Below are 13,588 nucleotides of genomic sequence, written 5' to 3' on the forward strand. Positions count from 1 at the left end.
TAAAATAGGCTCTCTCATATGCTATCTGTAGCCACAGCCACATATGAAACTAAGACTCCAACAGTACTTCAGAGACTTCAAAGCCAATCTACTGACTGTCCAAAAAAGAAGGTAATCTTTCTGATCTCCTAATATCCAACTCATAGAAAGGAAAACTGAGGCAGAGAATTTATGGATTCCAGGAAGAGGTTCTACTAGCAGAAGAGATAACTGGGCTAATCAAAACATAAGTAAAATTCAAACCCATTCCTAAGTGACTATCCACAAACTCACTTCCAGGTGGAAGGAATCAGAATAAATCAGAAGACAGTGATTTAAATAGTTTATTTTTTTAAAAGGTGGTTATTTTAAAAAAAATTTTGCAATGCCACGGTTATAGGAGTGTATAGAGGTGACACATCGTTTCCTTAACCATGCGTTTTACCTTCCGCAGAAAGGTAAAAATATTTGTTAATCTCCTAGTTAATGGTATAAAACAGAGGTCAGCAAACATTTTCTCCGAAGGGCCAGGTAGTAAATATTTTAGGCTTTAAAGGTCACATAAGGTCTCTGTCACATATTCTTTCTTTTACAACCCTTTAAAGATGTAAAATCCATTGTTAGCTTGCACCATACAAAAACAGACTGGGCAAAATTTGGTTGCTGGCAGTTGTTTGCCCACCCCTGGTATAAAATATCTACTTTCTGTCTTGACAGAGGAATTGCTGTCTTCAGGCTTCTTGACAGTCTACTGCCTGAAGTAGGGAAAGGCCTATTTACAACCGAATGTGGCTTGTGACAAAAGTAGACATGGAGGAGAGTTCCTACTCACTTTTGACTCTCCCAAGCAGTTTTTCCATTCACTCACTCATTCAATAAATTTGTTGCACCTACTATGTACACTCTTAAATATCTTTGTGTTAGCAGAGATTTCCAGTGTTTCTTCCTTAAAAGGGTTTCTCTAAACTTGTAATTATCAGGTCCTTATATGTTTTAGGGCAGATCAGGATTAAAATCTCTACTAGCACTCAAGAGGATTCATGATTATAAAAAATGAATCTAGCTAACAATGATATCCTTACACTCAATACTGACACATCCTTCTTAAAATCACAGCCCAGATGAGGAAAAATATATAACTATCTCTTATTAAAAGACACTTTGTTTCCTACCATAGGCTGAAACTTTTAAAAAATCTCAAATGTAGAACATCCACCAAATAACTTCTCATTTTTCAGTTTGTTGCCATGTAACATAAAGTCTGGATTCAGGTAGGGCTCTTCATCAGCTTCCTATTTCAGCCATAAAACAATACATTTAGGGGTGAATACTACTTCTGAAGCAATTGACACTCCTACATTTCATCCCAGGGAAGGAGTGGTCATGATTCTGCTCCTTCAGGACAAAAACTGTCAGCTTTCTGAATATTCCTGCTCTTTATCCCAGGTGAGGGAAGACTTTTTAAAGTGGCCAAAAGGAGTACAGGACTTCAGTATTAAAATATAAAGGTTGCCCCCATTCCAGATCTTTGGTACAGACATCAACTACAATAATCTGTTTACCCACACCACAGAGACATGGCACATTTTGTAATTTGAAGTGTTTGTGATTTTCCTTTTGACCATGTAAACAAAAGGGGAGATGCCTTGGGAAACCACTTTTGCAATGTTTTCTCATTTCTCTTAAATACACAAGTGTACAACCAGTTCTCCCTTTGACCAAGTTCATGAGGAGAAAGAATAGAGTGGACCAAGGTTATCGCTTTCGCTCTCCTCTTTGAGTCCTTTTCTTTTCCTTTTCCTTGCGCTCCTGCTTGGCTAGCTTGTCCCTCTCCCTCTGCAGCTTGTCCTGTTCCTTCTTCCTTTGGGACTCATCCCGAAGAGAGTCTCGCTCCAGTTTTCGGGCATTGAGGACATCTTCCACGTTGGTGTTTCGAAACAGAGCTACAGGTGAGTTAAGGGATGAGGGTCCAGGTCACACAGGTCTCAACTACTGCTCTCTCCTCATTCTTGCTGTCGTCTCTCTACATGCTGAGTCTTCAATACTCTCTACCTATCCCTAGTCTTAAAAAAAAAAAACACTTACGTTTATCTTTGGTCTAATGGGAAATCTTAAAACTACCATTAGTAAAAACTTAGAATAAAAATCTCATTCAGACTTATCTGAGTGTTAAATATTTCATGAAAATGAAATTTCATTCTAGAATAAGTACTTATATCATTCACTGATGGAATTATTGTATAGTATCCAGGCTAGTTTCAGTAACTAGAGTATTAAAGTAACTGGCAAAATTTTTATGTACTTGGCATTATTAAAATGCTTGAAAAGAGTTAAGTTGTTTAACCTAACTAAACTTTATCAGGTTGCCTTTTTCCCTAGACCACTAAAGCTTAAGTGAAAATCATGTTCTAAGGAAATAAGTTTAACCAGTTAGAAAATACCTAGCCAAAAACTTTACTCTTCATTTCTTACAACTTTAAAACATAACCTGTTACTACCAGACAAGCTCCTCTTTACTCTTAAAACATAATTTTTTTCTGCTTTAGTGCTTTAAAATGAGTAAGTCTCCATGAAAAAACCCCCCTTCTCAGATAATCCACCATGCTCGTCACGTTTAAGGTGGATTTCTAAATCCACCTTCTCTAGGAAGCTGCTCATAAGTGATTCTGTTGGTAGGGATTTTCCTCAGCACGTATGTTTCAATCTGTCCGTATTTTAACTTAAAGTCTTCAGTGTTTGTAGTCTCTTTCCACTGAATTATAAGGTCTTTGAGGACAAAGACCAAAACTGCAGTATTGTTCTATTTGCTTCCACATTGCTCGGAAACCCAGCGCTATACGCAAGGAATATAGATTCTCATTTTCCCTTAGAAATCCTTTCTCTAAACTAACCCCTTCACAGTTCATGTTAACATATTTTCTTTGGGGAAAATTCTTGCTAAATTGACTATTTAGTACTGTCCTAGGACTGGGGCTCACAATGCTGGCCTGACCTGTGTCCTTGGAGGTAAATGGAGGCCCCAGCAAGGACAGTAAAATAAAAACTGACCCACAAGAATATTCTATGGAGAAACACATGGGGATGGACACAGAGAAGGATACATTTCTCAGAACCAGTGCTCATCATGGTGGCACCTGAATCATCCTTCTCATCTGCTTCAGTGAGTGACGTTAAGGAAAGTCGGATGGAAAACAAAGGTAAGCACATCCCAACCCAACATCAGAAAATAGTGATTTGGGCTTCTCTGGTGGCGCAGTGGTTAAGAACCTGCCTGCCAATGCAGGGGACACGGCTTCAAGCCCTAGTCCAGGAAGATCCCACATGCCACGGAGCAACTAAGCCCATGCGCCACAACTACTGAGCCTGTGCTCTAGAGCCTGTGAGCCACAACTACTGAGCCCACATGCCACAACTACTGAAGCCTGCACACCTAGAGCCCGTGCTCTGCAACAAGAGAAGCCACTGCAATGAGAAGCCCGTGCACCACAATGAAGAGTAGCCCCCACTCACTGCAACTAGAGAAATCCCGTGCACAGCAACGAAGACCCAACGCAGCCAAAAATAAATAAATAAAAATTTAAAAAAAAAAGAAAATAGTGACTAAGGTGATGGGTAGCAAAAGCACGCTGAATGGAAGGATTCTGTCAGGGATATGACGGTAGACCCAGGAGAGTCATCTCTGGAGGTCTCAACTTGGGGGAGATTGCTCAGAGCTTCTGTAAAATCCTTATCTGTCAGAGGCTGAAAAGAAACTGAAGCTGGTCTGGGTGGACTGCCACATTACCTGGGAGTCAGGGGATGGCAAGATAACCTCAAAAACAGTGGTTCTCAAAGTGTGGTTCCCAGAACTCCCCGAGAACTTGTGAGAAATACACATTCTTGGGCCCCACTCTGGATCTACTAAATCCAAAACTGTGGGGCATAAGGCCCAGCAATCTGTTTTAACAAGTCCTCCAGGAGAACCACTGCTTAAAACATTCTTTTCTAGCCCAAGAAATGAGATTTTTGTAGTTGGAACCTCAGCTCTGCTAAACCTGGCAAGAAAAATCATGAGGGAAAACTAGAAGAGGAGTTGGCCCCAAAGAGCCTAAGAATTCTTTCCTAACCTAGTGACGTTTCTGGTACGATGTCCACTCCATTCAAGCAGGCTCAGTAAGCTAAGCATTCCCTAAACAAATTTCAAATTCACAGGGAACCAAATCTGCCCCTACCAGCAACACTTTCTTTTTACACAGTCCCCACTCAAATTCCAGGTTTATTCTGGTGCTGCTTTGGGGGGTTCAGTCTCACTTTGGGGGTTCAGTCTCACTTTTATTAATTATGTGGTCACTGGAATATTAAAAAAAAAAAAAAAGATTCAAATGAAACTGCTCCAAATTTGGGAATCCAAATTCAAATCCAGGTTCTAGTCCTGGTTTTGCTATTAATTCTCTGACTGTCTCTGATCACCCATTCATCTCTCAGTGCCTCAGTTTCCTTATCAACTGTGAAAAAATATAAAGATGGATTATACATGTAACACTGTACTTCATAGAAAGGTATTATACAAATACAAAGAATCATAAGTGTAAATCAACTATAAAGAATCATAGCTAGAGCATATTTTCTGAAAACACAATAACAGTGGTCCATTCAGGCATTATTTGTTTCACACTGAAGTTTTCAGGAACATATAGACTGTGTCTTAAAAAATGTAAGTCCAGTATCAACCATTCCAACATCATTCCTCACGCCCACCAAGGGCTATAGATCACTGCCATTTTAGAGGAGAAAATTAAGCTATAGAGGGGGATTGGCAGCTTCCCAGAGCTCACTGTAAACCAGCAAAGGCTTTTGGCTCAAGCCTCAGGGAATGGCGCTGAGACTCCAGAAAGGATATTCCTCTTCGTCTGTCACGTCAGCATACTGCGCCAGGAGTGCAGCTTTCCTCTGCTTCTCCTCTTCCGACACCATCCTGGGCTTCACCACAATCTGCGCCTGCTTCTCAATGAGGGTGGCAATGGCCTGGACCTCATCTGGGAGGTGGTGGGAGGGAAGGGAGGGACAACAAGGTTGTATGTGAAAGGAAACACGCTCACCGAACCACTAGTCCACGCTGGCAGTGCTTGGAGTAAAGGCAAGGGCATCTGCTGACTACTTAGAGCTCTGGGGTGCAAAGGAGGTGCCTCGGGGGCCAATGAGAAAGGCAAGGAAAGGCCATGCAGGCCAGGCTTTAGGTCTCATGTCCGTCTTCAATCAGAGCAGCCCTGCTTTTACTTGTTTTATATATTGAAGTTCTGCTGCTTAAAAAAAAAAAAAAGGTTGAAAAGCACTGCATTAGAACCATAGACAATCAAGCCTCCAAACATGAAATTTTCTCTCTTCTCAACTCAGAAACCAAAGAAGGAACCTAGCACCAACTTAAGCTGGTCTATTTCATGTTGACAATTATGCTAGGTGAAATTCTTAGATTATTTTAAAATAAAATCATCTGTTAACTTCTCCATTCTCAAAGAAAGGAGGCAATGGTGTCAAGCAGTGGTTCTCATGCCTGGCTGCATATTGGAATCATCTGGGGGAGCTTTTAAAAAGATAGCAATGCCTGGGTCCCCACCCCGAAGATGTTTATATAATTGGTCCATGGTGCGGCCCAGGCAGGGGCACTTTTATTTTTATTTATTTATTTTATTTTATTTTTGGCTGTGTTGGGGCTTCATTGCTGCGCGTGGGCTTTCTCTAGTTGCGGCGAGAGGGGGCTACTCTTCACTGTGGTGGGCGGGCTTCTCATTGCGGTGGCTTCTCTTGTTGCAGAGCACGGACTCTAGGCACATGGGCTCAGTAGCTGTGGCATGCAGGCTCAGTAGTTGTGGCGCATGGGCTTAGTTGCTCCGCGGCATGTGGGATCTTCCCGGACCAGGGATTGAACCCGTGTCCCCTGCATTGGCAGGCGATTCTTAACTACTGTGCTACCAGGGAAGTCTTGGCACTGGCACTTTTAAACATACAGCAAGCAATTCTAGTGTACAGCCACAACTGAGAACCAACATATAGATAGCTTAGAATAGATTCTATTCAAGTTTGGATTTATGATTTGAGCTTTCTGCAGCTGACTGGTCATCCTAATGGTAACATCTCTTTCATTTTAAAGAGTGGAGGGTTTAGCTGAATAAAGCAAAAGACCAATCATAATTTGCATTAAGAAATGAGAATATGAAAAAGGTGGGAAAATATAGTTGACCCTATACCTGCAGAGCAAATCTACAAGGGGGAGTGGGAAGAGGAATGAAAACGAAAAAAGAAAAAACCACAATGAAGAGAGCCATGGTCAGCTGAAGCGGAAAAATGTAAAAGGAAAAAAGAAAACCAATGTTCAGTTAAAAAGTTAAAGTAAGCTGCTCTGTGTTTGCCAGTTTAACTTATTTTAGGGCAAATGAGCATCCACTGGAGAAAACTGAAAACTCTTTCTCTAACAGCTGTAGAGTAAAGGTTGTTGGAGATTGGACGTAAAAACTCCAACTCTACCTTCTTTTTTCACTTTGGTGACAACATTCTGAGTTTCCGACCATCGTTCCACAATCTCCTTGCAGATGTTAAGAAGGGAATCTTCTTCCTGGTTGGAAAAGTAGACCAATTAATTTCCTGAGAGCCCTCAACCTGAACAAAGTCTATGCAGAAGGCAGAGCTCCCCCTGCTGGTGATGAGAAGAAATCACAGGGAGGGTTTGGGAGCCACAGAATAGAGATTATGTTTCTCTTCTGAGGCTCCAAACACAGAGGTAATCCTGTGTGTGAGTCCCAGAAGCCACACCTGCTAGGTCAAGAGCACCCACCCCATCCTGCCAAGCTCCAAAGGAAAGGATTCTCACCAACTCAGGGCAGTCCTTCTCCTTTTGGGGCAAAAACCTGTTGCTTGAGTCAAAACTCTATGAAATCTTCCTTGGCCAATTTACTCAACTCAGAACACTCTCCAAAGTTTATCAACTTTCTTACTGGAACATATCCACGAGCTTGCTGATCCATAATAAAGAGAAGTTAAGTGAGTAGATGGTCTCCTGTACAACCATCCCTCTGTCCATTTCTCATAAGCAGACATATTCTGCACACCAACCAATCTTCCTCCTTAGCATGGTATGACAAAAAGGATGTTGGCTTTGGTGTCAGACTTACTTAAATTCAAATCCCAGATCTATGAGCAAGTTTCTTAACTTTTCCAAGCTTCACATCTTCCCAGGATTTTAGAGAGGATGAATGTGTATAAAGGGCCTACAGTCCTAACCGCTGGTGGTCCAGCGGTTAGGACTCCGTGCTTTCACTGCCGTGGGCCAGGATTCAATCCCGGGTCAAGGAACTAAGATCCCACATGCTGTGCACCGCCAAAAAAAAAAAAAGGCCTACACCACTGGGCAAAGAACAGGCATTGCAACAAATATGGCTATTTCCCTCCACCTTCATTATGGCTGCCTTCACCATCTTCATCTTCTACCCCTCAGGATGAGCTGTGAGTGTTCACATTTCCTAACGTGTCAGGCACTGTTCAAATACATAAGAACTCTCAGAGTTCTTAGAACAATCTCAAGAAGCACTCTCAATTTAGAGATGAGGAAACCAAGGCACAGAGGTTAAGTAACTTGCCCAAGGTGATACAAGTAATAAGTGGATTAAACAGGATTTGAACCCAAGCAGCCTGGCTTTGAGCCCACGTTCTCAACCACTATATTACACCATCTCTCAGAGAAAAGTAAGGAGAGGCAGAACACAGACTTACTGTGGATATCCTTATTTTGTACCCAACAAAGGATTCCATCCTCTACCCTGCATCCTTTTAGCATGCATGCCAGACATATTGAACTTCTTTGGTCCAGAGTTTCTGTCTTGCAAGGATCCCCAGCAGGAAAAGCGAAGGGAGAGGAAAAGAAAAAAGGGTAGGAAAAGGAATGGAGAGGCAAAAGAGAAAGGGCACTCTTGGAGGACGAGGTGGTTTATTCCCCCAATCTCCTCATCCAAACCAAAGAAGTTCATTCCTCCATTCGTTCATTTATTCATCCAGATGGTTCCTGCCATATTCAAGGCACTAAGATGAATGCTAAGAGATGAATGAGAAACAGTCACTAGCCTCATAACACTTACAATTTAGAAGGCTGGTATATAAACAGCTGCGATGAAATGTAATATCCTGTTTACTAAACTCATTGTGATAATCATTTCATGATGTATGTAAGTCAAATTGTTATACCGTACACCTTAAACTTATGTAGTGCTGTATGTCAATTATATCTCAATACAACTGGAAGAAAAAAATGTAACGTCCTACTTAATGCTATGACCCTACTTAAAATTGCTCACCCCTCCATTCCACTCCTGATCCTCTTACAATGCTCCTTTTTTCCTAGCACTAATCATTTTCTAACATACTATATAATTTACTGATTATGTCTCTCCTTACCGGAATATAACCCTTTGAGGGCAGGGATTTCTGTCTGTGTTGTTCCCTAAAGTACCCCAAGCACTTAGGGCAGTGCCTGGCAGAGTAATCCATCAATAAAAATCTGATTAATCAGTCTATAAAAATTTGATTAATCAGTCTATCAAATTAATCAGTCTATCAGCGTGGGACTTCCCTGGCAGTCCAGTGGTTAAGACTTTGTCTTCCAATGCAGGAGGTGCGGGTTAGATCCCTGGTGGGGGAGCTAAGATTCCACATGCCTCACGGCCAAAAAGCCAAAACATAAAACAGAAGCAATATTGTAACAAATTCAATAAAAGACTTAAAAAAAAAATCAATCAGCGCAAGTGCAATCAGAAGGAATAAAGGGAAGGATGACAGAAGTTTTTGTTTACTGTCATTTGCTCCCAATTATATATACTATTCTTGAATCTTACCTCAAATTGTTGCTGACAAACTTCTAAATTCCTAATATTGAATCTAGCCCAATATGGCGATTGATTTGGCTATGCCTTTTGTTTTTCCTAGAATGGGATTTGGTACAATAGTCGGGAGCTTTTATATGCAGCCCAACTGACTGACAGACAATAAGCAGTGCTATGAGTGATGTGTTTGGTCTATACCATATTCATTGGCCTTGCTGCCCTGTAAAGTTGCTCCTCAGTTTTCATGGATAGGACCCCTGCCTCCCCATATCATTCCTGGCCAATTCTTCCCAAAGTCATTTTCTACATAGAAGGGGTTGGGAAAACTGTGAGAAAATTAAGCATGGTGTGTGAATTGGGCAGAGGGAGGGAAGCCACCTTAAAAATGAGTTTGTCTTCTGCAGTTTATGCAAACAAGAGGGAGATACAAAGAACCAAATCTGGTCTAGATAACTCTTCTACCAAGAGACTGTTAAGAGTCTAAGGCAAATTCATGCCTGCCTTTATCAGCAGACATACAGTTCTAAGTAATGATACAATGTAAAGAACAGGTCAAGGAGCTGGTACCAATGAGTACCCAAATTACTTCAACTTCTTTTTCATGGAATCTTTAGAAACTTCCCAGTGGGAAATCTTTTAAAAAGTAACTTAAATTGCTTGCCTCTTACTCTTTCCCTCTACGACCTGCAATGTAATGGTTCAAGAAAACAATTTATTCCACTGTGTTGTATTTCCACTGAACTTATGAGTTGCATCACAAGCTGTGTTAAGGCTTTCCCATTTATAGGTCAATCTCACCAGAGCAGGCTCTGGAACTAAAAGGGGGCCCTTGCCAGGAGGCCCTGGGACAGCTGCACTAGTGTTATGTTTTAACCACGTGATCAGTCAATGAACTTCACTTTCACCAAGTTAAGTGTACGTAGAGATTAGGACAGGAGAAATGATCAGGTTGGAAAAGTGAACATCCTGGTGACTTACTACTTAAACAGTTTAAAGCACACATTTCTGAATTCTTGAATCTGCTTCTAAAAGGCTAAGTATCAAGTTTATCTCTCTTCTTTAAAACTCTGATCTCTCTTACTCCCCAACCTACTCCCCCCAATGATTACTGCATTTCTAAATACAGTAAAGGATCAAACACAAAATTTGTTTCCGTTCTGCCTAGGCGTGAAAAGACCTCTACCGCCTAAACTGACCTTTTTCGGACTCCTACCTCCAAAATAGGAAACCGAGAGGGTACCTCCTGCAGGCTTTTGTCAGGGGCACTGCCTCTTAAAGGGCACAGACATCTCAGAGCACTTAACTCCCCCCTCTGAACACTGTCAGCGGATGGGAATGAAATTGGTTGTTAGACGTTTATGATAAAACTCATTTAGACATTTCAACGCCTTTGGAAGAATACTCACCCAGCTCATCCACAGGCATCTGACAGGGCCTTGTCCTCAAGAAAAAGGGAAAGCCTTTCCTCTCTATGCACCTGCAACCTTCCGGCTCCCAAAACCCTGGATGGGGAGCAACTCCCTTCCCCCGAGGCCCAGGGCTCAGAAGAGTATTCCTCTCCCAGGTGAGACCACTAATCCTCTGGGACACCAAGTAGGGGAAAGGGGATACGAAGTACTGACAGGGGCCGGCAGAGAGGCTAAAGGAATGTGTCCGGGGTTCTCACCAGGAAAGCAGAGAGGATACCCTGCAGAGCGTCCAGCTTCTCCTCTTCCTCCTCCTCCTGAAGGACACCCAGGATGTAGGCACCGTAAACGGCTCGGTCCACTCCCAGCGCCTCCAACCGTCCGTCTAGCCACGATTCAAAGCCGCTGCCCCCTCCATCGCTCTCGCCAGAGGTAGCAGCAGCCACTGCGCTGGGCGCCGCCATCTTGGGGCCAGGGTCCTGCCAGCCCCCAGGGTGCCTACCGCAGCGCCTGACGGGCCGCGCCACGGGCTCACTGCGCGTGCTCAGAAACGAAATCCACGCCCCGGCGCGCGGGGCGTAGAATCTAGTCGACCCGTAGTGACCTGCCGGGGCGTTTTGTACCTTCTAAGTAGAGCGCATCTTGGCTTACGCACGGTCACGTGGTCTCTCAGGAATCCTGGCTGGTGAGGAGTCTTAACCGACTCTTTTTTTACAGTTGGGGAAGTTCGCAGGGGTTCAGTGACTTGGCCAAAGTCACGCGGCTAATAACTAAACGGGACTGGAACTCACCTTCGATTCTAGCGCCTCGACCGGCCTCACCAAGCCGCGCTTTCACGCCACTCGTGGGAAGCTAAGCCACCCACTCCCACACAGCTTTCAAGGAGGAAACAGCTGGCTCTGTCGGGAACGCCCACTGTGTCTATCAACTGCTACCACCTGCGCCTTTGTATGCTCCTCCCGTATGAAAACTCAAGCTCCAGAAAACCTTCCCTGATTCCCTGCAATCTGTGTTAAGACCACGCCAGTGTGCTGCCGTTGCTTCTCTGCATTTACATGCTGTGCTTAATGCGCTACCGGACACATAGTGGGTGCTCAATAAATGAACAGGCAACCTCGAGTCATTTCTTTCATTCACTCACTCAACACTTACACAGAAATAACTCTGAGGAGCCTTCTTTACCCATTGTCAAGCGTTATCTAAGACCTTCTGATACATTATCTCTTTAATCCTCCCAACAACCGTGTGAGGAGATGCTTTTATTGTCCACATAGTAAAGATAAGGAAAATGAAACACAGAGTCACACAGTTACAGGGAGCCTAACCAGAGGCAAGTGTTCCTGCACAGCCGGCGGAGCCTCAGATGGCTCTCAAAACACCAGGCTCTGGGCTGAAATGAATTACCCAAGAACCCGGGTTGGCTTTGCCTGAACTGCAGAGGAGACTGGCAGGTCACTGGCCTGACTTTTTCATTCACTAAATATTTATTGGCATTGCTGCTAGGCACTGAAATATAAAGATAAATGTCACAAAAGCTCTCCCTTCAAAGGGTCTTCAGTGGAAACACATGTTTAATCATGACAATACAGTGAGATGTGTTTCAATGTCTAATGGAGATTGCAGTAGGTTGCCTGGAAGAAGATTAGGTTAACATTGCCTGTTGGATTGGAGTTGGAAACTGGAGATGGGAGATCTGGGAAGGCTTCTGGTGGAGGTGATACTTTCACTTTTTTGAAGAACAAGTGAGAGTTCTTTAGGCAGAAAGACTAGAAGAGAAAGGGAGCAGGCCCAGATGCACGGCACTGTGTGGGCCCTCCAGAGAATCATGGATGGCTGAGCAGCAGAGTTCAGATAGAAGATTTTCAAGGGATGACAACAAAAGGAAAGGAAGCGTCTTATATACCTGGCAGAGCACCTCCTGAGAGAATCCTCTACCCTTATTATCGTTGGGATAATGTAAATGAATGAACATGGAACATTGTAAAGCTCAGTAGAAATACAGGATACTGTGACTATTAGCCCCATGGCTTCTGTGTGCTCCCTGAGTTAGAATGTGACAGTAATGGAGTCAGAGGCCAGAGTCAGCCCCCAAAGACTTGCCCCTATTTCAGATACTCAGATGTACTTTCTAACCCAGTGGCTGTCTTGCAGGTAGGGTTTGTTGGTTAACAGACTTGGGAGCCATCATGACTCAAGGATCATAGTTGGAGGTCAGAGCCCCCACGATCAGAAAAGGAGCACAGGGGACTTCCCTGGTGACGCGGTGGATAAGACTCCAAGCTGCCAATGCAGGGGGCCGGGGTTCGATCCCTGGTCAGGGAACTAGATCCCACATGCATGCTGCAACTAAGACCAGGTGCAACCAAATAAATAAATATTAAAAAAAGAAAAAGGAACACAAAATTTTGTTCCTTTTTAAGTTTTCACTTTGAAATAATTACAGACTCACAGGGAGTTGCAAAAGTAGTACATAGAGACCTGTGCACCTTCACTCAGTTTCCCCCAATGGTAACATCTTACATAGCAATAGTATAATATCAAAATCAGGAAATCGATATTGGTACAGTGCACAAAGGCTTTTTGAAGACATCCTAGAAACTTCTTACAAAACTGAGTGAAGGTTCTACAGACCCTGCATTTTAAAAAATCCTCATTGGCTATTTTATTACAAAAGTTGTAGCTTATAGTTCAAAAAACCAATTCATACCACTGGACAAATGACAGAAAGCTTACAGAAAAAATCAAGATGGCTTTTTACACTGTAAAACAAATAGTGTCATTTATAATTTTTAAAATATGCAAATAAAACTTGCAATGAGATAACATGTTTTCTTCTCAGATTTGAAAGTCTGATAATACTGTGTTAATCTGAGATTGGGTAACAGGCACTGGAAAATGTTTCTGCAGAAAGTAAATTGGTACAATCTTGTTGGAGGGCAATTTGAAAAGACCCAGCATTTATCCTTCTGGGAATTTATTATAATACATGCATGTACATGCAGAATGACATATTTATAAGGATGTTCGTTGCAGTGATGCTAATTGTAGTGAAAAGACAGGAATAGTCTACATTCTATCTATAGGAGACTGACTCAAAAAAGCCACAGAAAAGACAGGAATAGTCTACATTCTATCTATAGGAGACTGACTCAAAAAAGCCACAGAAAAGACAGGAATAGTCTACATTCTATCTATAGGAGACTGACTCAAAAAAGCCACAGAAAGAAGTATTGTGCAGCCATAAAAGTGGAAGAAGCTCTTTATGTAGTGACATGTAACAAAATTCAAGATACATTATTAAAGAAAAAAGCGATGCTCAGAACAGTATGTAATGTTTGCTACCATTTGTGTTTAAAT

General features: G+C 42.6%; 1 protein-coding gene across 1 annotated transcript; it reads right to left on the reverse strand.

Moving 5' to 3' along the window:
- Window positions 1-309: 309 nt before the first annotated feature.
- Window positions 310-10,783, reverse strand: CCDC43 (coiled-coil domain containing 43). The gene is made up of 5 exons (XM_082374424.1): window positions 10,492-10,783; window positions 6,481-6,568; window positions 4,859-4,994; window positions 3,081-3,139; window positions 310-1,922 (listed from the first exon to the last, which is right to left on the reverse strand). The coding sequence occupies exons 1-5, from the start codon at window positions 10,693-10,695 to the stop codon at window positions 1,735-1,737; spliced, it is 675 nt and encodes a 224-aa protein (XP_082230550.1). The 5' UTR covers window positions 10,696-10,783; the 3' UTR covers window positions 310-1,734.
- Between the last annotated feature and the right edge of the window lie 2,805 nt (window positions 10,784-13,588).

This window comes from Balaenoptera borealis (assembly GCF_965194805.1).
Source record: "Balaenoptera borealis genome assembly, chromosome: 20".
Taxonomy (NCBI): Eukaryota; Metazoa; Chordata; class Mammalia; order Artiodactyla; family Balaenopteridae; genus Balaenoptera; species Balaenoptera borealis.